This window comes from Rhinatrema bivittatum, chromosome 4 (genome assembly GCF_901001135.1).
Source record: "Rhinatrema bivittatum chromosome 4, aRhiBiv1.1, whole genome shotgun sequence".
NCBI lineage: Eukaryota > Metazoa > Chordata > Amphibia > Gymnophiona > Rhinatrematidae > Rhinatrema > Rhinatrema bivittatum.
The window spans coordinates 453,572,292-453,599,436 of record NC_042618.1 but is presented as its reverse complement, the minus strand read 5'-3'; the positions used below and the strand labels follow the sequence as shown (position 1 = coordinate 453,599,436).

The window sequence follows — 27,145 nt, the reverse complement described above, 5'->3', positions numbered from 1 at the left end:
GTGTGCTCAACCCCCAAATTATAGAGACTGCGAAACTCCGTGAACTGTAAAACCACACCCTCCCGTGTTAGCAATTGACCTAAGTATGTAATTCCCCGTGCTTCCCACTCCCGAAATACACCAGACTGTGAACCCGGGGGAAACTCAGCATTGTCTATGACCGGGAGAAAGTAAGCACACACACTTGAAACTTGTAAAGATTTAGAAAGGCGTATCCAGGTCTGTCGCACAGGTCTAATAAGCGCTGTGCTAGTTAAAAAAGAGGGGAGGTGACCTGGTCCTGCTTGTAGAACATAGGAAGGGGCTAGCGGGGACATTATTGCACGATCCGCCAACAATGGAGCATGAGTCGAAGTCCCCAAAAAGCCAATCACGAAGGATCCTCAAATTGCAGGCTAGATTGTAAAGGGCAAGGTCAGGTACTCCTAAGCCCCCTGCTCTCCAACTATTCTTCAACCACTTAAGGGGAAGTCTAGGCTTCCCACCCCGCCACACAAAGCGTCGCAGGGCACTATCCAGATCATCAAGGTCCCTCTTCCTTACCAACAAGGGCAAGTTTTGCATAAGGTATAGCCATTTCGGGAGAATGGTCATCTTAAACAGTGCGATACGTCCCCCAATGGAAAGGGGTAGAGACCGCCAGTTGGTTAAAGTATCCTGCATCTGACGAAGTAATCTGGGTACATTCGCTTGGTATATTAGTTCCGGGTCCAATGGAAGGACTACTCCCAAATAACAAAGACTGTCTCCCACCCATTGCAAAGGAAAATGATCCAGCCATTGGTCCCGCAGAGTAGGCGGGAAAGCTAATGCAGAGGATTTATTTATTTATTTATTTACTTATTTATTTAAAATCTTTTCTATACCGTCGTTTAGTAGAATACCGTCACAACGGTTTACATATAGGCACATATAGTAAATTGTACTTGCAAACTGTTCCAATTATTAGTAATGGAGGTGCCTGAAAAGGCCCCAAAAGTCCCAATCAGTTTCAAGAGCAGAGTCAAGGAGGAGTGAGGGTTAGTAATAAAAACTAATAAATCGTCCGCAAAGGCGACAGACTTGAATATACTAGAGCCCATGCAGATGCCTCAAATTTCTGGGGTATTGCTTATAGCGACCAGCAGAGATTTCAATTGTAAGATGAATAACAGTGGGGAAAGAGGGCAGCCCTGCCTAGTACCCCGCGTCACAGGAAAGGGCTCTGATTGTGTTCCGTTGGCTAGAATGATAGCCTGTGGAACAGCATACAGTAATTGGATAGCCTGAAGGAAAAAGCCCTCAAATCCTAGTCTTTGCAACACATAGAATAAATAATTCCACTCCACCCTGTCAAACACTTTCTCAGCGTCAAAACTAATGGCTAGGTGAGGATGGGACATCTGTTGGCTCATTGTCATTGCCGTCAGTACTCTGTGTATGTTGGCAAGGGCATATCGCTGGCGTACAAAGCCAACCTGATGGTTCCCAACAAGGGCAGGAAGGAGGACTGCCAATCTCTCTGCCAATATCTTTGCCAGTAGTTTCTGGTCATAGTTAAGTAAAGATATCAGGCAATAAGATTCCGGTAGCATGGGATCCTTACCAGCCTTGGGTATTAAAGTAATATGCGCCAGATTGGTATGTTCTGGAAAGAAACCTTGGTCTACCAAAGCTGTGAACATCAAGGCCAGTGTTTTGGGTATCTGCCCCTCTAACAATTTAAAGAACTCCGCTGTAAACCCATCAGGTCCCGAGGCCTTAAAATTCTTAGAGTGGTGAATTGCGAAGCGCACTTCTGTCTCTGAGATAAGTGCGTTCAACATATCACGCTGTTCCCTTGGTTAAACAGGGGAGACGTGTAGAGAGTTGAGTAGAAGTTTTTAAAACAGTGTAAGATGGAAGCAGTGTCTCTTACCACCACAGTGTGGGATTTGCGCAGTGCCAGGATAAATCTACTCACCGTGGATGACTTAATGAGATTGGATATCATCTTCCCCGCTCTATTGCTATACTGATAAAGTCTGAATTGATAATAGAGATAACTCTTTTTTGCCCGTTGATGAAGAAGGGCGTTAAGGGCATGTTGCTGAGACAACTAAGCAGATGTATATCATCTGTTTCCAATCTGGTCAATTGAGCTCGGGCCTTAAGCACCTGAGAACTAAATGTCAGGATACGTTGATTGAGGACTTTCCGGCGCTGAGAGACATCGGAAATTATTTCACCTATCAACACCGCTTTAGCAGTGTTCCAAAACAGAATAGGTTGGGTTTCATGAATTTGATTAAAAGCTACATAGTCAGCCCATTTAGCCTTGACTAAATCCTTAAATTTCTCATCTTGAACTAAGAAATATGGGTATCGCCAAATTTTTGGGAAGGCAGAGTGAGCTACAAAACCCATGTCTATCCATAACGGGGTGTGGTCAGATATCACAATATTATCAATTCCAGCCTCCAATATGTGATGAAAAACATGGTCACTCATGAGAAAATAATCAATCCGTGAAAAAGACATGCGCCCGGGAAACGTGTGTGAAATCATGTTCGTTAGGGTGGAGGGTTCACCAAATGTCCAGCAAATGCAGGTTAGATTCCAGCATTGAGAGAACCCTATCCATGCCTGACTCCTGTCTGCAGTTCTGGGATGCATCCACCTGAGGGTCCCGAATGGTGTTAAAGTGCCCCTCTACTATCAAAATATCAGTTAAATAGGGAAGCAAATGAGTGTACAGGTCTCTGAAAAAACGGGGATCATAAGTATTGGGCGCATAAAGGTTACAAAGCACTACTGTGTGATGAAAAAGCTCAGTAACCAGGATAAGGTAGTGGCCATGGGGATCCTTTATTTCCTTGCATATTTTAACAGGGAGCTGCTTGTTAAACAAGATCGCAACCCCAGCTGAATTAGAGGTAGCGGAAGCAAACTTTACCTTCCCCACCCAAGTACGATGGAGTTTCGCACATTCTATATCAGTAAGATGGGTTTCTTGTAGAAAGGCCACCGCTGCAGACTTTTTCTTCAAAAGAGAAAGCACTTTAGAGCGCTTGATAGGGGAATTAAGTGCACAAACGTTCCAGGAATAAATCGGATGGAATTACTCATACCACCGGAGAAAAAAATACCATGGGGTCCAAAATCGTATTATTCCGGTAGAAACCCTCCCAGCTGAGGTCTCCACCAAAACCATCGCAATCCAGTGTGATCTAGCATGCGCACTGCAAACCCTCAAGAAACCCATCTCACCTGTCTGTCCACCTTTGTCCAGAGTGTTATATACCCCCCCTTATTCCCAAGCTCCAACCCTCTCCTACCTCCATCCCCCGCAACCCTTCCCTGTCCCCCCCACCCACCCATCCTGGTCCCCCACTCCCCTCCCAAATCCCCCTGAGTCCCCCTCCCCTCTCTTCGTCTAATCCCCCATTCTATCTTGCCTCCAACTAAGGAGGACATGGAGATCCAGTACTGATGTGTCCGGAATCCCACTCTTACGGTAATTAAAACTAACCGCGTCAAGTTGAAAACAGTAAGGCCATTTTGGAATGAAATATGAATTATAAGGATTATCTCTGAGAATAAAGACAAACCACCCTCCCACAGGTATGTATCCACAGTCTGCAATCCTAGCTCTCACAGGGGGCAAAGGATAAGAGCACTGTAATCTACGTTCGTATGGAAGGGAAACCCCACAATGTAAAAGGTTGAGCAGGGGTGTCAAGTCCATAAGAAGGAAACATAGTACATTTAGAAAAACTACAAACAATTGTAGCTTGGCCCTACACAAAATGCACAGAAAATTCCCCCACACAACATATGTAACCCCATCAGCAAAGTCCAGTGATTATTTTGATAAGCAAAGATGAAACACTCATGCAGAACCATGCTGTGGAGAACGGGACGTATTAGGCTAAGCAGAACATTTAAAGAGAAGAGAATTCAACTTGGCCAGTATGAAAGAAAATATGGCCCATATGGGACCCGTGTAGGTAAACGTCAGCTACATTAAAAAAAAAAAAAGGTCCCAAAGATTGTGAAAACTGGAGCCCTTAATAGGAAAATAAATTGTCATACTAAATCCATGGTAGCATGATGGCCAGAGTGGAAATAAGATGATCAGAGTTTAGAAGCCTCTGTCGGCCAAACCGGGTCATTTGTCCATTTTATCCACAAAGGCCTGTGCCATCTCCGGCTTGTCCATGTGCCAAATCCGCAGCCGCGCTGGGAACAGCAAGGAAAATTTAATTCCTCTATTGTGCAATATTGTGCAGAGGGGGGTGAAGCCCCGCCGGGCTTCCGACACCGAAGCTGAAAAATCCTGAAATACCTGGATAGGATTGTCTTGGTACTGGAGTGTTGATTTAGCACGTGTTACACACCATATTTCAGATTTGTGCGCTGAATTTAAAATTTTTGCTATGACCAGTCTCGAACGCCCCGATCCTGTATTCTTCACTCCAAGCCTGTGTGCACGCTCTATAACAAGTTTCCCTTGTAAGTGAGGGAGAGCCAGCACCTCAGGAAGCCAATCTGTTAACAGCCTGCACAGGGATCTCTCCTCAATATCCTCAGGGAATCCCATGAACCTAAGATTATCACGCCGAGCTCTGTTTTCAAGCTCATCCACCTTGCTGTGAAGTGCTTGCAAACGTTTGTCCCTGGCAGCCATGCTTGCAGTACATGCAGCCGCACCATCTTCCAGCCCCGAGATCCGCATTTCTGCCTGCTCTAAGCGGGGCTGTAAGGCAGATAGTTGGTCTCTTAACTCCCCCAATTGTGCCGTGATTTGTGTCCACTTCTCATCCAACGCCTCTCGAATTGCCTCTTTAATATCTGCGATCGTTACCACCTAGGGAGAGGGAGGGGAGTCACTATCGCTGGCGGCCGCCATCTTGGGATCGGGTGCTCTCGGTTTTTCTTTGTCCCTTTTTCCTCCTTTCACGGACATCACAGGTGTGGATTTTGGCAGAGATCAGGTTGCCAACGTAAACTCTGTCCCCTACAGTGGCTGAATTTGGGGTTCAAGATCTAGACGTGGTCCGATGAGCCACGATGGGCAGAGTGGGTCCCGGAGCCAGAAAGAACGCGTCCCGCCGGCTCAGCACATCAAGTGATCTCCCGGATACCTTTGTAAATATAGGGGTTACGTCGGCCATCTTCCAATCTTCAGTTACATCGGATGATTTTAATGATAGGTTACAAATTTTTACTAATAGTCCTGAAATTTCATGTTTTACTTCTTTTAGAACCCTGGGGTGTATATACTTTACTACATTTAAGTTTGTCAATCAGGCATACTACATTTTCCAGGTTCTCCGTGATTTTATTCAGTTGATCTGAATCAATACCCATGAAAACCTTCTCCAGAAGGGTATCTCTACAATATCCTCTTCAATAATTGCTCCATAAAATTGTCTTTTATTCCATCCAGGAACTTTATCTCTCTAGCATGCCCTGATGTTTCATTTACCTATTCAATATTGGGGTAATTGAAATCTCCCATTATTTCTCGACTACCAGTTTGATTAGCTTCCCTAATTTCTCTTAGCATTTCACTGTCCATCTCACCATTTTGACCAGGTGGATGGTAGTATACTCCTATCACTATTCTCTTCCCCAACAGGCAAGGGATTTCTACCCATAAAGATTAGATTGTACATTTAGTCTCATGCAGGATCTTTATCCTGTTGGACTCTATGCCATCCCGGACATAACACACCACAGCACCACCAAGATGTTCCTCTCTGTCATTGCAAAATAATTTGTACTCCGGTTATCCTCTTTCCATCATGTCTCTGAGATGCAATTACATCTATGTCACCACTCACTGCTATACATTCTTATTCTCCCATCTTACTTCTTAGACTTCTGGCATTAGCATACAAAATTTCAAAGTGAGTTTGTTGTTTGTATTTCCATTCTGCTTTTCAGTTGACAGGGATAAATTGGAGTCTTTTAGCTCAGGTGAGTTTTTAATTATAGGCACTTAGACTACTTTTCTTATTATTGGAACCTCTCTATTTGGATGTCCTAACTCTAATGCTTCATTAGTATCCTAAGAAGATACCTCCCTCTGAACCATGCGCTGCTGAGCGACTGTCGGCTTTCCCCTTTGTTCTAGTTTAAAAGCTGCTCTATCTCCTTTTTAAAGGTTAGCGCCAGCAGCCTGGTTCCACCCTGGCTAAATTGGAGCCCATGCCTTTGGAAAAGACTCTCCCTTCCCAAAAAGGTTCTCCAGTTCCTTACAAAATTGAATCTCTCTTCCCTGCACATCATCTCATCCACGCATTGAGACTCCAGAGCTCTGCCTGCCTCTGGGGACCTGTGTGTGGAACAGGGAGCATTTCAGAGAATGCTACCCTAGAGGTTCTAGATTTCAGCTTTCTACCTATAAGCCTAAATTTGGCTTCCAGAACCTCTCACCCACATTTTCCTATGTTGGTGTTCACATATACCATGATAGACAGCTCCTCCCCAGCACTGTCTAAAATCCTATCTAGGTGACACGTGAGGTCCGCCACCTTCGCACCAGGTAGGTACGTTACCAGGCGATCCTCATGCCCACCAGCCACCCAGCTACCTTCCTAATAATTGAATCACCAACTATGACAGCTGACCCAGCCCTTCCCTCCTTCGCAGAAGCCCTGGGATACACATCCTTAGTGTGAGAGGATGATGCACAACCTGGAGAGCAGGTCCTTGCTACAGGATCATTTCCTGCTGCACCAGGTTAATGCTCTCTGATCATGAGACCTTCCTCCTCCAAGGCAGCACCAGGGATGCCAGACTGAAGTTGGGACTTGGCTACTATAACCCTGAAGGTCTCATCTATTTACATCTCTGTCTGCCTCAGCTCCTCCAGGTCTGCCACTCTAACCTCCAGAGATTGTACTCATTTTCTGAGAAACAGGAGCTCTTTGCAATGAATGCACACATACAACTTCTCACCTGTGTGTAAAAAATCATACATGTGATACTCGATGCAAATGACTGGGAGGCCCCCCTCTTGCTGCTGGACTGCTGCCATCATCTTAAATTTGTTCAGTTCCTAGTTATATTTTAGGTTTCTATGGGTGTAGGATTGCATACAATTAGGGTCCTTTAAATGTTTTTTTTTTAAGTGTGAAAGTGACAACTGCCTATAAATTAAAGGATGGGCTAGGGGTGGGTGGGAGAGGGGTGTGAGGGTTGGGAAATTAAACATACAAACATCTGTTTGTTGCCTGACTTTCTGACTACCTATTTAAAATAAAACACACAAACTTTTGTTCGTTGCCTGACTTTCTGACTACCTATTTAAAATAAATCAAATTAACACACTAAATAAAATACCCCAATAGTTTACTTTTCCTCAATACTTTTAAGTTTTAAAAATTTCACCAAGCAGTACTTACTGATTCTTTCCAACCACCAGAAAGGTGATCCTCTCCTCTCAGTGCTCCCACTGGGACTCTTGCCTTACTAATCGGCAACATTATTTTGAAGGCGTGAATAAACATATGGATAAAGGTAAAAAAGCTGAAATAGTGTATCTGGACTTTCAGAAAGCATTTTGACAAAGTGCTTCACGAGAGACTCTTCAGGATAGGATAGGAGGAGGCAATGTGCTATTGTGGATTGAGAACTAATTAAAAGAGAAAAAACAGAGAGTAGGGCTATATGATCAATTATTTCATTGGAGGAAAGTGACTAGTTGAGTGCAGGGCTGCGACCTGGAGTTCTCTCCACACACTCGTGGCTCACTACTGTCGCGACAGGGATAGTTGCCAGGACAGCGCTTTTGGCCAGTCTGTCCTCCGCAATCTATTCCAGTCCTGAACCCAACTGTTTTTATTGTGCTCTCTGTGGGACCAGACTGCCCCTGTTTTTCCCACAGTGCCGCAGATGTGTTGTGCCCATTGGCACCTTGTTCGGCTACTTTGAGTCCCTCTGATCAAATGGGGCAGTCTGGAACTCTGTAAACAACCACATGTGAGGACTACCATCCTGCTTGTCCTAGGAGAAATCGCAGTTGCTTACCTGTAACAGATGTTCTCCTAGGACAGCAGGATGTTATTCTTCAGGAATCTTGCCCGCCTCCCCATGACATTGGGATCACCTTCGGTTTGTATGTTATTTTTATCGCTCGTATTTTTGCAATGTTACGAAACTGAAGGGGGATCTCCCATGGATGCGTAGATAGTAGCAGTCTGGGCATGTTTAGTCTGCTGGCCAAAGTTTCTAGAAACTTTGACAAAAGTTTTCCGTGCCAGGCTCCATCGGATGATGTCACCCACATGTGAGGACTACCATCCTGTTTGTCCTAGGAGAATGCGGTATACTGTGGAGAGAATCCAGGAAGAACTGGCATGGTTGTTCAGGCAGCAGTCAAAGGCAGAGATACTACTGTTGGAAACAGGATACTAGGCTTGATGGACACTTGGACTGACCCAGTATGGCATATTTTATGTTCTAATGTGAAGTGGCATCTGGAGGTGCTGGCAACTGAGTGGTGCAATGATGGCATCCCTGCCATCGGCCCAGCTTCACAGTGAGGCTGGTCGTGGGGTTGTCCTGTGACCAGCCAAACATTACAGGTGAGTTTTCAAAGAGTTACATGTGTAAAAATTAGCATACACACATGTAACTAGCCATTGCTCGTGAACATGCTCTTTTATAAACAGCAAACATACATGCATATTTTCGCTTTCATTCACACAGTACATGTTTAAACAAGAGGTGATCTAGGGGTGCTCTGGGGAAGGGCCAATAGTCCGTACATAAAGAGAAATTACTTACCTGATAATTTCCTTTTCTTTAGCACAGACAGGTGGATCCAGAACCAGTGGGTTATGCACCTCTACCAGCAGATGGAGATGGAGCAAAGCTGACATCACAGTATATATACCCCTGCACTGACATCAGCCTGTCAATATTCTCTGCAAGAGCCAATGTCCAAACAACCATTCCATTACTTAGCCAACAGGAACCACAGAGTTCAGACAAGGAATGCAATAACAATATTCTAGGGACTGGGTTGACATTTACCAGTACTACCTGGAACATGCAGCCACTCAGGAGGACCAGAGCACAACCATTCGGCAGCCATGGGCAAGACGTTGGATCCACCTGTCTGAACTAAAGAAAAGGAAATTATCAGGTAAGTAGTAATTTCTCCTATTTTAGCATTCAGACAGGTGGATCCAGAACCAGTGGTATGTACCAAAGCTGCTTCCAAACAGGATAGGAGGCTGTCCACGGTCCAGTCTAAATCACATGTGAGAAGGCTGTGTCCTCCTGGGCCTGCACATCCAGGCGATAATGCCTGGAAAAGGTATGTAGTAAGGAGGACCATGTCGCAGCTCGGCAAATCTTGATGGGAGACAACAATCTAATCTCTGCCCATGACACTGCCTGAGCCCTAGTGGAATGAGCCCTAACCTGACTAGGCAACAGCTGCTCATCATCCACATATGCGGCCATGATTCCCTCCTTAATCCAGTGGGATATTGTAGCCTGTGATGCTGGTTTGCCCGGTTTACTCCCACTATGGAGTATAAACAGTTGTACTGTCTTCCTAAAAGGTTCAGAAACCTCTCCCGCGGACTTTACTGAATCGGCCTGATTGTGAGATGTCACCAGAAGGTCTAGTTACGGGAGACCCCAGTGGTCCACTATGAGCTGGAATGCCTCGTTCAACAATTCCCATTCTCCTGGGTCTAGATTCTGTCTGCTGAGAAAGTCGGCTCTTACATTGTCTTTTCCTGCAATGTGGGAGGCTGAGATCTCCTGAAGATGCACTTTCACCCATTCCATGAGTTGGGCTATTACCTGCGACACTTGCTAGCTCTTGGCTCCTCCTTGCCGATTGATGTAAGCCACTGTCGTGGCATTGTCTGACATTATCCGGACTGCTCAGTCCTGCAATTGGTCCACAAATCATAAGTACGCCAATCAGACGGCCCGGACTTCCAGGCGATTGATGCTCCTGAGAGACTCTTCTGTGCTCCAAAGAGACTCTATACTCTAGCGCCTTTGTGCCATCGACTCCTGCCAAAGGGCACCCCCAAAACTGGCTGCTCACATTTGTCTTGAGTACTAGCCAGTCCGGTGATTGTAGGGAAACCTCTTTCTTTAGATGGCCCGCTTGCAACCACCACTGCAACTGTATGCCGATTTTCACTGGAAGGTAAAGCTGAATCGAATAGTCTTGAGACTGACTCCAACGAGCCAGCAGGGTGTGCTGGAGAGGATGCATATGTGTCCTCGCCCACAGAACCACCTCTAAGGTGGGTGCCATCAATCCGAACACCTGTAGATAAGACCACACAGTTGGGCGCACTGATTCTGTCAATAACTGCACCTGCGCCATTAGCAGCTGGATCCAAGGGGTACAGCCCTTCCAAGGTTTGACCCTTTAAATTAGCTTCTGGGACTCCCCATTCAAGATCAGTCAATTCTTGAATAGCTCCATAATAGGAAAGAAACACAAGGCTTTATGCAAAGAAGTCAAAATGGGATCTTTTTTTGGCTCAGACACGGAATCAGCCCCTGGTACTCCCAGCAATTTCAATGTCTGGGAAATCAGAGCCGGCAACTCATCTCTATGAAAGAAACGCAACATAGATCTATATGACTCCAGTCCCGGAGGAAATTCCCCTTCCTCCAAGGAATAAGGATCAGTTTCATCATCTGTGCTATCTGGGTCCCTAGCGGAGTGACCCATGGCCGGCCTAGACTTACTCTGATGCTTACACACAAACCAGGTGCACGGGGATCGGCAGACTGCAATCCTGAATCACTATTAACTGGGGCCAACGACTGCACCTGAAGAAAAGACTGCAGTCCTTGAATAAACTCCAAGAAAAGGTAGATGGATCCAGAACAAAATCAGGGGGCATTAATACTGCGCCCACTAAACTACCTTCCCCCACTGAGGAACCAGTTAGGGGAGTCTCAATTCCAAGGCAAGATCTTTTGCAACTCTTTTTCCTTTCCTGCAACAAGCTGGAAAGGACCGGACTTAGCAAAATCAGACGGCGACAAGTCTCCTTGAGCCTCCAAATTAGAGGTAATGCCAGGCTGAGATGGCAGACTATGGCAAGCAGCACACAGGACAAGGCACTTACGCTTTTTTGCTATTGGCGCCATAATAAATCACACACTAAACTCTAAACTCTTAAACTTCAGCACAATCCCCAGTAGGGAGATGATGTCCACCTTCTACTGGAGACAGAGAATACTGGCAGGCTGATGTCAGTGCAGGGATATATATATTATGAAGTCAGCTTTGCTCCGTCTTCATCTGCTGGTAGAGGTGCATAACTCACTGGTTCTGGATCCACCTGTCTGAATGCTAATAAAGCTACTATTTTATAAGAGACTTATGCGACTACATGTGGTAACTTCTTTGCACACTTTTACACCTGCTAATTATCTTGCACAACTGATATCAGATGGGTCTGTTGTGGTTAATGGTTAGGTGGGAGGTCTGGGTGAACTGAGTAGAGTTGAGGCTGAAGAATTAAGAGGATCTCGATGACCTGGAGAAGGACTGGAAGAACTGGTGGGGGGAACTGGAAAAGTGGTAATTTTAATTATATGCACAAGTTTAAAAATGTACCAACCTATGCGCGCATATCAAATGTTTATAAAATAGGTAGGAAAAGTACCTGCTTTCAATACACTGAAATATGCTCTTTCAATGCATTGCAGGTATTCACATGTAAGCATATGTTCCCATGTATGTTAAGAGGGTGGACATATGCATATTATATCATCTTCACATACCTGATAAAAAAGGTAGAATATAAATTAAAAAAATATTAATTATTATTTCTCTACACAAATAGAGATTTTTGTGATTTCTTTAGAGGAATATACTGCAACTGTGTTCTAGCCAAGTTGTTCAAGTTGTTTTGCGGTTTGAGCAACAAATGTTTGGTGGGTGCCGTGAGACTATGGTGTCCTTCATGGTTCAAACTTTGAGAAAGATGGAGCAGTACTCACCAGTTAGAACATAGCTAGAGTCCCCTGTGTAAGTTAGTGGGAACACTGCTTGAGAAAAGGGATTATGAGAGTCATGCATACCTTAATAAGCCTGACAAAGTACTATTCATTTCTGAGTATTGGCAAGTATAAAAACCTACATAAGGTAAAATCCAAATCAAGTTTTTATTTTTATTGTTAGCATAAGATGTGAATACTTTAATTTGCTGAAATGGATGAGCAACTTCCTGCTGAAAATGTTTCTAAGTCCTGAATTTAGAAGAGTGGACTTCAAGATGTATATCTGTAGCAGATTATTACAATCTGTAACACTTTTCACTCCTCCTACCCTATAAATGAGATGTGATTAATCATCAGATGCTAATGTAGAGAGCCATAACAGTATTAATAGAGCCTATAGTGCTGATTTCTAATGTTATTGACAGGGGAAAATTGATGCAAAGCACAGTCATTTTATAAATTTGGCCGTAAAAAATGATTTAAATCGAGAGGACCTTGGGAATTCTATCTTTTAATATATTTAGTTCAGTAACAAAAAATAGCAAAAATGACCATAGTGTCAATACTCCAACAGTGGTGTAGCAATGAGGGGAAAGTGAGGGGCTCTGAGCGCCAAGGTCCATGGGTGCCAAGTTGTAAGGGATGCCAGAGGGTCTTTTTGAATTTTATTTTTCAGCGCATAATTGAAAACTCCGGGCCCTGCTGCAGAAATAGGCCCAGATGAATATGTCATCTGGGCCATGTGGAAGGAACAAAGACGGGAAATGTATGCCAGGAGGCGGCAGAGCAGTGGCGTCTGGTGGCTATTGAACCAAAAAGAAAGAAAGGCCTATTGAGGCTGCTGCGGACCTCATCTCGTGGTGGCTGAAAAGGTCTATCGGGCTGCTGGCACACCCCAACCCTCCAGTGGCCGAAATGAAGAAGAGGCTGCATGGCCATAAGCACACCCTAACCCATTAGCAGCCTGAGTGAGGAGGCAGCCGTGGGGCCATCAGCACACCCTAACCGCCAGCAGCCTGAGTGAGGAGGAGGAGGCCACGAGACACCACCCCCTCCTCAAAAAACTATTAAAAAACGATGAGAGGGAATGTGAGTGTGTGTATGTCTGAGAGCATGTGTGTATGAAAAAGAGGGAGTTTGTGTGTATATGTGTGGGAGATGTGAGTGTGTGAGAGGCTGTGTATATGATAGAGAGGGAACGTTTGTGTCAGCACGCGTAGATGAGAGAGCGAGAGCTTCTGTGTGTATGTGTGTGAGAGCATGTGTGTATGTGAGAGACTGTGTGTATGAGAGAGAGGGAGCATTTGTGTCAGTATGTGTACATGAAAGGGAGCTGGTGTGTATGTGCATGAGAACATGTGTGTAATAGAGAGAGGGACATGTGCATGTGTGCGTGAGAGCCTAATCATATGACAAAGAGGAAGCATGCATGTGCGCATGAGAGAGGGGGGGAGCGAGCATGTGTGTGAGAGCAAGTGTGTATGACAGAGAGGGAGCATGCATGTGTGTGAGCCTGGACATATGACAGAGAGGGAGCGTGAGTGTTTGTGAGCCTGTGCCTATGAGAGGGGACAAGCGTGTCTGTGAGAGCATGTGCGTATGAAAGAGAGGGAGCAGGTGTATAATTAAAAGAGGGAGCAAGGCACTAGATGCCTAGTGATAGGCCAAGTGATGACCTGCCAGCAGACGTCCTGCACCTGGCCAACAGGATGATGATGAGGACTATCGAGGAGTGGGAAGGGTGAATCATATGACGAGTTGTGATTGAGAAAGAAGGGAAGAGGTATGAGTGAGGGAAGGAAAGGGAAGGGGATGATAGTGAGAGTTGAGCAGGGTAGAGAGAAGGGGATGAAGGTGGTGAGAAACAGAGGGGAGAGGTGAGTGATTGAAAGGGAAGGGGGTGAATGGAAGTAAGGGATTAGTAACAGAGGGAAGAGAGATGAGAGTGAGGGAAAGGGGTTGAGTGACAGAGAAGCGGGAAGGGAGGGAGAGGGTTAATGACCGAGAGGGAAAGGAGGGGGTGAATGAAAGAGTGGAGTGAAAGGGAAGGAAGAGGGAAAGTGAGGAAGTGGAAGAGAGTAGCGAGGAGGATGGAAGGATGCATGTGTGTGAATGAACATGTGTGTATATATGAGAGCAAGAGAGGAGAACGTTTGTGTGTTCCCTCCTCTCCTGCCCCCCACCCTACCTAACCTCCACTAATCCAGGTCAATCTCAGGGTGACTGGAAATCAAAGGTTCCCCCAGTATGGAGAAGGAAACATTTTCTTTATCCTTATTCATTTTTATTATTGGGTGTTATTTGATATGTCTGCTGTTTTGAAATATTTCATTGATTTTTTTGGAAATGTTTAAAATTGTTTTTATCCTTATTATTTATTAGATGGAAATTTTGGAAGAATTTAGAAATGTTACATCACAGTCTTTAACTCTCGGTCTCATTCTTTATCAGACGCAGTTTTTATTTGTTTGCAGTACCACAGAGAAAAGGGGTGGCCTGTCTGCAGGCAGGGAGCATTTGCCCCATAGTTATCTCATAACAGTCTTTTCTTTTCCGGGGTTTTGTATTAGTGTGACTTTCTGTGACTGCAGGCTTTCTACAAAGAGGCTGGTAGGGGAGGTGGGGCACAGGATAACACAAATGTATTGGGCCCCTGGATGCCGGAGACCCTTGGTACATCTCTGTGCTGCAGTCTTTCTTGATATTTTCTTTAAAAGAGTTTTTTCTAAATTGATCTTCAGAAGTCATTACCCATGCATGACTCTGCATTAATTCAACCTATAGGCTATGAGCTTTATATCTGCAGGACTCACACACATGGCTCACACAAAAGAAAGTGCCAAAGATGAAAAGTAAATAAAATATTCAATGCTAACCATAGACCTATATGATCAGTCCAATATAGCATATTCAAAAGAGGGAAATAGTGCACCAAACTTACCAGAATCAGAAAAAGTCTGGATTTCTTCACTATTCCAAGACATCCCAAAATATAAGGAATCGTAGTGAAAATTCCAGCGTACAGCAAAATGAAAGCTATGTCTATTAAAAGGTTTTTTTTTGTATCTGTATAAACTAAACCAAAATGTATTAATGTAATATAAAGTGATAACAAATGATTCATTATACATTCGCTATTGTAAGACTATTTTTTAATGTTATAAAATATACGGACATATTATTGTTATAAAATATACGGACTTTGAAACAGCTGCATGGATGCTCATGTACATGCATATGCCAGCTTGTGTCAAAGGACACAGCCATATTATAACATATGCACATATATGCGCGCACGGTATAAAATAGGCTGTATGCGCATATATGTGCGCACAATTTTATATGGACTTGCGCATGTGCGAGCAAATACCACCTCTACCGCATAAGTGAGAGGATTTTAGTAGATGCGCGTGCCAACACAATTACCAGTTTCCCCAGTTCATTCCCAGTTTGCCCAGGTAAAGGATAGGTCTTCTTAACCCCCCTAGTTAATTGGCCTTCCTTTTACCCTGTTAGCCCCTACCCTTAAAACCCTGCTGACTAGCCTAGTTTTTATTGTTTTAGGACTTATACACCATCCATAGCAGAAAGTTCAAAAAAAATAAATAAATGAATACGTAAAGTTACACGGTAGGGGACCCAGGTGTGCGCTTGTACATATAAGTATTTACGTGCTGGTTTGATTCATAAATCCTGGAAGACCCATGTACCTACAGCTCCACCCCTTTTTCAGAAAATAATTTTTGTGCACATAGCAGAAGATATGTGCATATGCGGGTACCTTTTAAAATCCGTGTGGTGCACACCGGGCTGACTTCTGCACATATACCCCAGCTTTGGCGCGCATGCCAGGCTTGTAAAATTCACCCCTATCTTTTAAAAACTGAAATTCAGCTCTTTTCTAATGACAAAATGTAAATGTGACATATTATTGTTAAAACACAAGCTATCCAATAGATATATGTCCCATTTCATACCTAGTAAAACAATATTTTGAAATTAGTCCCCTTACAATAGATGGTGAAAAAAAACAATATTTCTAATACTGAAGTGATAGTAGTGATAAAACAATGTACGAGGCAGAAAACTCAAAGGCCAACACAATAAGCTGAGCATTAAAACTGAGTGCTCAAATTCAGCACACAGTTTCTTAAAGCACATACTAAAAAATGTTTTTAACCACTGATGCAATAATTTAATAGGATACATATACATTGGGAATTAAAAAATGTATACAAACTCAAAACTGTATCTAAGGAAAATGCTTAGGAGGTAATTTTCAAAGGAGTTATATGTGTAAAATTAGCATATATGTAATATATAAACTATATATTACATATATAACTAGCAGAATGTCATATAATCATGTTATAATGCTAGAGTTATTCTCCTGAGGTTGGCTTCAAGCCCCTTCTCTCTGTTATATCTCTCTACTTTGATTATCTGTCTCTTCATTTCCAATTCCAAGTTACTCACCCTTGTTATAATGTAACTTTTTACCTTCTGCTCCCAATGTCTCCTCTTTTGAGGTTTGACTAGTTATTGTTAATGTACTATCGTTCTATGTAAACCGAGTTGATTTGATCTGTATCAAGAAAATCGGTATATAAAATCCCTAAATAAATAAATATATGTACATAAACAGCTTGCACGTATGTATATGCTAATTTATAATGAACTCACAAACTATTGTAATCCTTAGGCTTATAAATCCTCTCAATGTAAATCTACAATTAACTAACCCCAATCGTAGAGGAACCTATCATTCACATTTTCTAGAATTAAACACTCTTAAAATGACTTTTGGGAAATTGTATCAGAAAAACAATGTGCTCTTACAGTCGTCTGGCTCTTGCCCACAAAGGGCTGCAACCAGTTTCGTGTATATGGCACTCACAGTCACCTCATTTACTTTTTCCCATTGATTGTAATTTTTTCAATTTTTTTAAAAGACTTCAATCTCCCACTTGTGTTATCCAAATTTAAAACCACAATTGCGCTACTTATCTTGATTAATGCCCGACACCAAAGTGCTCCAAATTTTCATTCTCTTGTTTCTTCATCCACTATCTCTTCGGTGCCACTTTTACACACTACACTCGCACTCACTGGCGCTTCACTTGCTGTTATGTCGCAGTGCTGTCTGCCGCTGTAAAGTATACTTACTGTTTTGTTACGGTACTGTCTGCCGCTGTATACACGCTGTTATACCTCCCGACATCGGCAATGTTTCGGCGGTTGTTCCCGCCTTCTTCAGGGGAATCTCTTTCAGTTTTTCGGCCGTGCCCGGCTCCTTCCCACATTTTAACAAAATTTAAAAATTACACATGGGAAGGAGCCGGGCACGGCCGAAAAACTGAAAGAGATTCCCCTGAAGAAGGCGGGAACAACCGCCGAAACATTGCCGAATATGTGATGAGTGTGAGTTTATGGTATGAGTGTTTGTTATATGATTGATATTAGGATCATATGAGTGGTGATTTATTTCTTTTTATATAATTTTTATGAGAATTTATATTTTGTACTATTTTAAAGCTTTGGAAATAAAATTGATTAAAATTTGATAATGAATGTTGTATTGTTATATTGTATTATGATATGGTTATTTAGATATAACAATTTTTTAAAAGCAAAGTAATTATTTGTAAAATACATACAATTTTTCCATGATCGGGTAGTCCTTTCCACTCATCCGAAATTTCTACCAAAGGTTGTCTTAGCTTTCCATATCAATCAATCAAATATACTGTCTACCTTTTTTCTGAGACTGCATGTCCATGAAGGAGAAAGAGCCCTTCATACTTTGATTATAAAAGAATCTTCATCTAGTATAAGAAAAAAACTCAACCGCATTGCCAGGCTTCACATCTATTTGTCACATTATGACACTAATAGACCTGGAATCAAAGTTGCTAATGTACATTGTCCATCTAGATAGCAGAATGCATTTAGCACTACTACACCTTACCGGGATTGCAGATGACAGATTCTGTCAAAGCTCTTTAGTTCAGAGCTCTACCTTCTATTGTTGCTCATCTTAGAGAGGTACCCTTCAAATACATTTGCAAAGTTGCAGCTTGGTCATTTGCTCACACCTTTATGTTCTACTGCTGTCTGAACAACTACTCATTGATTAACAGTAATTTCGGACAAGCAGTTCTGTGTAACCTGATCTCACAGTAGTCTACTCTCCAGGGTAGGGTCCGGGTTACTTATTCAGTACACACTCCATTACAATCTTCAGCTTGGGATTCCCCACATGGTTATATATAAGAACATAAGAACATGGAATACTGGGTCAAACCCAGTATCTTGTTTCCAACAGTGGCCAATCCAGGCCATAAGAACCTGGCAAGTACCCAAAAACTAAGTCTATTCCATGCTACTGTTGCTAGTAATAGCAGTGGCTATTTTCTAAGTCAACTTAATTAGTAGCAGGTTATTCAATCCTTTTTTTAAACACAGCTACACTAACTGCACTAACCACATCCTCTGGCAACAAATTCCAGAGTTTAATTGTACGTTGAGTGAAAAAGAACTTTCTCCAATTAGTTTTAAATGTGCCACATGCTAACTTCAAGGAGTGCCCCTAGTCTTTCTATTATCTGAAAGAGTAAATAACCGATTCACATTAACCCGTTCTAGACCTCTCATGATTTTAAACATCTCTACCATATCCCCCCTCAGCCGTCTCTTCTCCAAGCTGAAAAGTCCTAACCTCTTTAGTCTTTCCTCATAAGGGAATTGTGCACAGTATTCAAGGTGCGGTCTCACCATGGAGCGATACAGAGGCATTATGACATTTTCTGTATTCACCATTCGCTTTCTAATAATTCCTAACATTCTGTTTGCTTTTTTGACTGCTGCAGCACACTGAACCGATGATTTCAATGTGTTATCCACTATGACGCCTAGATCTCTTTCTTGGGTGGTAGCTCCTAATATGGAACCTAACATTGTGTAACTATAACATGGGTTATTTGTCCCTGTATGCATCACCTTGCACTTATCCACATTAAATTTCATCAGCCATTTGGATGCCCAATTTTCCATTCTGCTTTCTATGGAAAATATCATTTACAGTAAGCAAACTTTCTTTTTTCCTGAGTAAAATATATGCACATATGTTTATAAAATAAGTAGAAAAAGTATATGCTTTCAATGCATTGCTGATATTCACATGTACTGGGACATAATCGTGTTTTATAATTTGTGCAGACCAGATAGACGCAGTTAGTGTAGCTGGGTTCAAAAAAGGTTTGGATAAGTTCTTGGAGGAGAAGTCCATTAACGGCTATTAATCAAGTTTACTTAGGGAATAATTGCATCAGTAGCATGGGATCTTCTTTGTGTTTGGGTAATTGCCAGGCTCTTGTGGCCTGATTTGGCCTCTATTGGAAACTGGATGCTGGGCTTGATGGACCCTTGGTCTGACCCAGCATGGCAATTTCTTATGTTCTCATATATTGGGCCGTACGGAGTTTTTTTTAAAGTAATCCTCTTAGAGAGCAAAAAAACATGATTTATGCACTTAAACCATGTTTTCTTTACATAAACTATATTTCCCGTCGATAGCAGGGCTGAATTAGCCATGCTTTCTGGGAAGCATCGCGACCCCGAAGTAGACGGAGTTTCCTCTGAGTGACAGAGCTTTCACTCTGTGCATTTGCACGGTGATCTTCCCGCACGATTCCCTCTTCTCCTCAGTTTCTTTTTTTCTGCGAGCCGATTTGCACGCGGGGTTTTTTCCTCAGTAGAGTTTTTCCATAAGGAAATCTTTTTTGCAATTTTTTGCTTGTTTTCGAATATTTTTTCAATCCCAGATGGCTCCGAAGCCATCTGGATTCAAATACTGCCAGTGTGGCAAAATTATGTCCATCACTGGACATAATTATGGCTACATCTGTTTAGGCCCTGACCACGACCAAGCCTCGTGTAGAGACTGTGGTTGGATGTCACCAAGGGCCCAGTGCCGGCGCGCTCAGAAAATGGAAAGGCTTCGGACAGGCTCTTATGCCCCACCAGCCTCCTCGCACTCATCGCTGGGACCGGTGAAGAGGGGTAAGGCACCCACCAAGAGGGCCTCCTCCCTGGGACTGACGGAGAGGCGTCGCGCCACTCTGGGTACTGGGCTTTGGTCCAACAAATCTTTTGAGCCGCCCAAAAAAGCCGGGGTTCTAGCAGAGGTACCGCGGAAGAAAGGAGTTGTAGGTGCATCAATCGGGTCACAGGACCCTGTTCCCGGTCGACCCCACTTTCCGGCGCCGAAAGTCTCGACGCACATGAAGCACAAAAGAAAATCAATGTACAGCATACCATCGGCGCATGGTGCATCATCGGCGCACTTGACGCCATCCGGACACTCACATGAAAAACGTTCCAAATCTGCGACACATGATAAGCGTCCAACCCACTCTACGACGCATTCGAAGTATACCTCGAGCTCACCAGTTCAGGAGCAACCATCCTTGCCTGAAAAAAGATCTCACAAGATCAAACACACCCATGGAACACCAAAATGTCCTCCTCAAAGTCCGGACATTGATATTGAAATCCTTTCTGACCGGGAATCTCAATCCTCGAAACACACATCAGTGAAGATTCCTATTCGGGCTTGTCTTCGATGTCTCACACCAAAAGGCTGTCCGCACCCCTAGCCAAAAGATTCAGACCATCACCAGTCATCCCATCTTCGCCTGAACTCAAGCGAACAATGCCTCAAGACATATTATTAGCTGCAATACCTGCGAGACCATCTCCAAGGCTGGTGCACTTACCACCACAACTGGGAACCTTGGCATCTACAGCCATGATTAAAATTTCCCAAGTGCTAACTTCTTTCTTTGAAGATCCTGAACAGGCAAAAACGGTTCCACCGATAGTCTCCAAATCATTCTCTACCATCATCACCTGCTTCTGAACCATCTGATCAAACGGATATACCAGTACTGGCTCTCCCACGCAGTCTGACTCACAATTGTCTTCATCCTCACTAAATTCCTCCACAGGCATTCTCTCTGACCTGCCGGAAGGATTACCAGAGCCCTATTCACCTTCAGAAGACCTGACATATCCTAAATTCATAGAGAAAGTAGGATCTGTGCTACAAGTGGAAATGGGAAAACTCCCGGATCCCAGGGCTGAGATGATGGGAATCCTTAAAATATTCGAAATGCCTCCAGAGCCGATGTCCTTACCACCTCATGCGGCCCTGGATAGTGTTCTTCACAAAATGTGGGAAACCCCTTTTTCCACAACTGCCGCATCAAGGTAAACAGATTAAAAGTACAGAATGAGGAACTCTACAGTCTATGAAGCCTCTCAACTTCCCCATAACTCCATAGTAGTGTAGTCGGCATTAATGAAAGTGAAATGCTCCGAGCTACACGCAAATTCTACCCCTAGCCGTGAAAACAAATGTTTAGATGATTTTGGCCGACGAGTTTACCACTCTACCATGTTGTCTACAAGGATTCAACAACACCAATTCTGTGTGACACAATACTTATATGAGTGTCTTCAAAGACTTCACCCTATGTTATGACTGTCCAAATCCGGAAGTGGATCCTTGGGCCGACCGACCCAGGAGAACGGTCGGGAGGCAGAACACACGCTGGGCAGACGAGGCTTCACCTGGAAACCCGTGACCCCTCCAGAGGAGCTGTGGAGGCCCGGGCTGCTAGGACTTAGGAGTCTTCGCCCTGGAAGCCTGAGGTCCCCCCAGGAGGAGCCCGTAGGGACCCAGACCGCTGGGACTTAGGCGTAGATCTGAAGAAACCCAGGAGAGGAATACGAACTGGAATCAAGGCAGGCAGCAGGCAGAAGTCGGAGACACGGACCGGGGTCAAGGCAGGCGGCAGGCAAGCAGAAGTCGGAGTCACGGACCGGGGTCAAGGCAGGCGGCAGGCAAGCAGAAGTCGGAGTCACGAACCGGAGTTAAGGCAGGCGGCAGGCAGGCAGAAGTTGGAGTCACGGACCGGGATCAAGGCAGGCGGCAATCAGGCAGAAGTCAGAGTCGCAAGGACAAACAGAAATCCAGGAACCAGGCAGCAGGCAAGAATCAAGGTCAGGCAGGCAGAATCCGAAGACAGGCAACAGGAATCGGGAACCGGGCAAGCAGGACGGCAACTAGCACTTCAAAGAAGGAACCTCGTTGCAAGGCAATTTGAAAAACCCCGGCGCCCTGTTTAAATCGCCTACCCGGCGTCTGACGTCACTGGGGGCGTGTCAGCACATCCGGGTGCTGATGGCTCAAAAAGCAGGCGCGCGCGTTCCCCCGTCGAGGGGAGGAGTCTTCGGCGGCGTCTCCCTAACCTAGTGACCGGGATCGTAACACCCTATCTGCCTATCTGAAGATAATACCCTCCCGCAGCCCTTCGACATTGAAGAAGGTCTATAGCACTTACTTCGTTCAATCTATGAAGGGTTTGAATCTTCAGCAAGAGCTTCAGCAATGACCATAGCAGCCAGGTGGCTCACTTGGCTAAAAGCAAGTGCGATCCGTGATGATGTTCACGACAAGTTGGCCAACATCCCATGCGTGGGGGATAACCTTTTGATGAAAGTTCGGGGAAACTGTGTTCCACCTAAAGGAACAGAACATGGCGGTACTTTCTCTCTCCACTCCCTCTGATACACACAAAACTCATCAGAAATTCTATCCTTCTTATCGTAGGAGGTCTTACCAACGACCATATTCCAGGCCATATATTCCTTACAGATCACAGCAATATGGTTAACCAAGGCATCTCTCACAACCAAATCAATCAAGGGGCAGGCCTCGTCAACAACGATAGCCCAAACCATCCACTGTGCCACCACAAAAGCAACCACCTGCTTTTTAATAGCCAAAGAGCCACCACCACCAACATTTATAGGAGGACGTCTGCGCTTTTTTCTCAGCAGATGAGAATCCATCACCACAGATCAATAGGTACTCAACATAATCAAGAAGGTTATCGCCTGAACTTCCAAACCCTTCCATCTCTTCCCCACATACCTTCTGTACGGGGTACATCTTTCCACTCATCAACCCTCAAAGCAGAGGTGATAAATCTGCAGATTCAGAAATCTATCCAATCAATCCCTCTTCAACAACAATCAGGGATTCTATTCCCAATACTTCCTCATCCCGAAGAAGTCGGGAGGTCTCCGTCCCATTCTGGATTTGCGCAACCTCAACAAACACATCCAGAAGGAGAAGTTCAAGATGACTTCGCTCAAGATCATCTTACTGTTGTTACAACCCAATGATTGGCTATGTTCAATAGATCTGAAGGATGCATACTCCCATATTCCCATGCACCCATCTTCGTGGCGCTACCTCTGTTTTCAAGTTCAGAAGGTGCACTACCAATACAAAGTTCTGCCCTTTGGCCTGTCCTCAGCCCCAAGGGAATTCACGAAATGCTTAGCAGTGGTGGTGGCTCCATCTCAGGCAATTATCGATCCAAATATTCCCTTATCTAGACGATTGGCTGCTAGTAGCATTAGATCCAGGCACACTATGGGCACACACGCTACACTGTATCAAAAGCCTTGCTGAAATCCAAGTAGATGACGTTGAGTGCTCTTCTTTGATCCAACTCCCTAATCACCCAGTCGAAAAAGTCAATCAGATTTGTCTGACAGGATCTTCCCCTGGTGAATCCATGCTACCTCTGGTCCAGTAATTCTCCCGACTGTAGATAGTTCACTATTCTCTCTTTTAGCAGCGTCTCCATTACTTTTCCCATCACCGAGGTGAGGCTAACCGGCCTATAGTTACCAGTCTCCTCTCTGCTCCCACTCTTGTGAAGCGGGACCACCACCGCTCTTCTCCAATCACTCGACGTCATCTACTTGGATTTCAGCAAGGCTTTTGATACGGTCCCGCACAGGAGACTGGTGAATAAAATTAGAAGCTTAGGAGTGAGTGCCGAGGTAGTGACCTGGATTGCAAACTGGTTGACAGACAGAAGACAATGTGTGATGATAAATGGAACTTACTCTGAAGAGAGAGCAGTGTTAAGCGGAGTGCCGCAAGGATCGGTGTTGGGACCGGTCCTGTTCAATATCTATGTGAGCGACATAGCGGACGGGATAGAAGGTAAGGTTTGTCTGTTTGCGGATGACACTAAGATCTGCAACAGAGTGGACACGCCGGAAGGAGTGGAGAGAATGAGACTGGATTTAAAGAAGCTGGAAGAGTGGTCGAAGATATGGCAGCTGAGATTCAATGCCAAGAAGTGCAGAGTCATGCATATGGGGTGTGGAAATCCGGAAGAACTGCATCCGATGGGGGGTGAAGGGCTGATGGGCACGGAGCAGGAGAGAGACCTTGGGGTGATAGTGTCTAATGATCTGAAGTCGGCGAAACAATGTGACACGGCGATAGCTAAAGCCAGAAGAATGCTGGGCTGCATAGAGAGAGGAATATCGAGTAAGAAAAGGGAAGTGATGATCCCCTTCTACAGGTCCTTGGTGAGGCCTCACCTGGAGTACTGCGCTCAGTTCTGGAGACCGTATCTCCGAAGAGACATAGACATAGGATGGAGGCGGTCCAGAGAAGGGCGACCAAAAAGGTGGATGGTCTTAATCGAATGACTTATGAGGAGAGATTGAAGAATCTAAATATGTACACCCTGGAGGAAAGGAGGAGCAGAGGTGATATGATACAGACTTTCAGATACTTGAAAGGTTTTAATGATCCAAAGATAACGACAAACCTTTTCTGTTGGAAAAAAATCAGCAGAACCAGGGATCACGATTTAAAACTCCAGGGAGGAAGACTCAGAACCAATGTCAGGAAGTATTTCTTCACGAAGAGGGTGGTGGATGCCTGGAATGACCTTCCGGAGGAGGTGGTAAAGACCAAAACTGTAAAGGACTTCAAAGAGGCGTGGGATAAACACTGTGGATCCATAAAGTCTAGAGGATGTGAATGAAGAGTGGGTGGCTCACGGGAACGATGGCTTCTACCTGGTGATAATACCCTTATTCAATAAACATACACACGGTTAATGCGACTCCAACATTTCTCTAGGCTTCAGCGGCAATGAGGAAATGTGGAAAAAAGGATTTGCATTCACAAAAAGGTGGGGAGTAGCTTGCTTGTTACGGCTGTTGCTACCCCAAACCAAATAAGCTGATACTTCACTTTCAATGCATATCCAGCATAGCTCTCTGCTTCAACGGCAGGGTAGAAAGTCTGACACTTCATGCATATCCAGCATAGCTCTCTGCTTCAACGGCAGGGGAGCAAGACTGATACTTCACTTTCAATGCAAAGCCAGCATAGCTCTCTGCTTCAACGGCAGGGGAGCAAGACGGATACTTCACTTTCAATGCAAAGCCAGCATAGCTCTCTGCTTCAACGGCAGGGGAGCAAGACTGACACTTCACGCATATCCAGCATAGCTCTCTGCTTCAACGGCAGGGGAGCAAGACTGATACTTCACTTTCAATGCATAGCCAGCATGGCTCTCTGCTTCAACGGCGGGGGGGGGGGGGGGGGAAATGAATAAAGGTGGATCTATATTCAGGCAACAATCAACAAGGACTGAATTACATAGTCTAGATAAACAGATAAGCATGGGTGTAGCTTGCTTATTGCGGTGCTTAATACCCCTAACTAATTAAGCTATTTCACTTAGATGCAGTTCCAACACTGCTCTCTACATTAATGGCGGGGGTGGAAGGGAAATAGAATAAAAAAGATTACTAAGAGCCAAGAGAAACATAAGTATGTGAGAGAAAAAAAAAGTGTGAAAGCTTGCTGGGCAGACTGGATGGGCCGTTTGGTCTTCTTCTGCCGTCATTTCTATGTTTCTATATGTTTCAACTGTCTCCAGACACTGGGTTTTCTCGTCAACTACAAAAAAATCACACCTTCAACCTACGCAAATCCTTCAATTCATAGTAGCGTTCATCAACACTGTACAAGAGAGAGCTTACCTTCCATAAGACAGAATTCACACGCTTTCGCGCTTAGCGCAGACCTTATTCAACCAAAATCAAGCATCTGCATGCCAGGTTCTTCAACTTCTAGGACACATGGCCGCAGCCATCCATGTAGTGCCCCACACGAGACTCCATATATGTCGTTTACAATGGGGTCTAAAAACTCAATTTTCTCAGTTCCTGCAGCCACTAACCTCCAAGGTTCAACTCACCACACAAATGAAAGCAGACATTCAGTGGTGGCTCTCTCCCAACAACCTATCCATAGGAGCGCCCTTCAGGTTACCACCTCATCAGCTAACCCTCACAACGGATGCTTCTAGGAAAGGTTTGAGTGCCCATCTTGGTAACATAAAACTCAGGGACTATGGTCTCCGCAAGAATCCACGTACCAAATCAATCTCCTAGAGTTAAGAGCAATCTTGGAAGCACTTCAAACCTTTTCTTCTCAGGTCCAAGGAAAAAGTTTAATGGTGTATACCAACAAACAGGTAGCCATGTTCTACATAAACAAGGAGGAAGGGTCTGGTTCATGGACCCTGTATCGAGAAGCGATTCAAATACTCCAATGGGCGATTGCAGCCCAAGTATCCCTCCAGGCCACTTACCTTCCGGGTCTTGACAACGTAACAGCAGACCGTCTAAGCAGAGTTTTTCACCCACACGAATGGACATTAAATCCAGAAGTTGTCCTCACCATTTTCCATCAGTGGAGCTTCCCTGCAATCGACCTATTCGCCAATGAAACAAACCATCAAACACAGATTTTTTTGCTCAATCTAGCCCAGCAAACTTCGATACACCCCGGATGTCTTCCTCATCCCGTGGACGACGGGCTTACTGTATGCCTACCCTTCCATTCCGCTAATATCAAGAACAATTCAAAAATGCATTCAGGAAATAGCAGACATGATCCTCATAGCTCCAGCATGGCCGAGACAACCATGGTATGCGTATCTCAGGAGACTTTCCATACACCCACCAATACCACTATTGAACCATCTGTAGCTGCTAACACAGGAAGGAGGCTCCCTACTCCATCCAATGAATCAATCCCTACATCTCATGGCATGGAGATTGAACGGCAGGTATTGAATCACCTGGGCTTCCCTTCTCAAGTAGAAGATATCCTCATTGCATCCAGAAAGCCTTCAACCAGATGTAACTATGCTGCCAAATGGCACCGCTATCAGACTTGGTGTAAACCTCGAAACCTGGATTCCTTCTCATCCACTGC

At 44.4% G+C, this 27,145-nt stretch overlaps 1 protein-coding gene across 1 annotated transcript in view; it reads right to left on the bottom strand.

The window, feature by feature from the left end:
- Positions 1-27,145, bottom strand: part of TSPAN19 (tetraspanin 19) — a 102,856-nt gene that overhangs the window by 70,170 nt on the left and 5,541 nt on the right. The window contains exon 4 of the mRNA XM_029597085.1: positions 14,909-15,042. Within this exon, the coding sequence (XP_029452945.1) occupies positions 14,909-15,042 (134 nt within the window). The remainder of the gene's footprint in view (positions 1-14,908; positions 15,043-27,145) is intronic.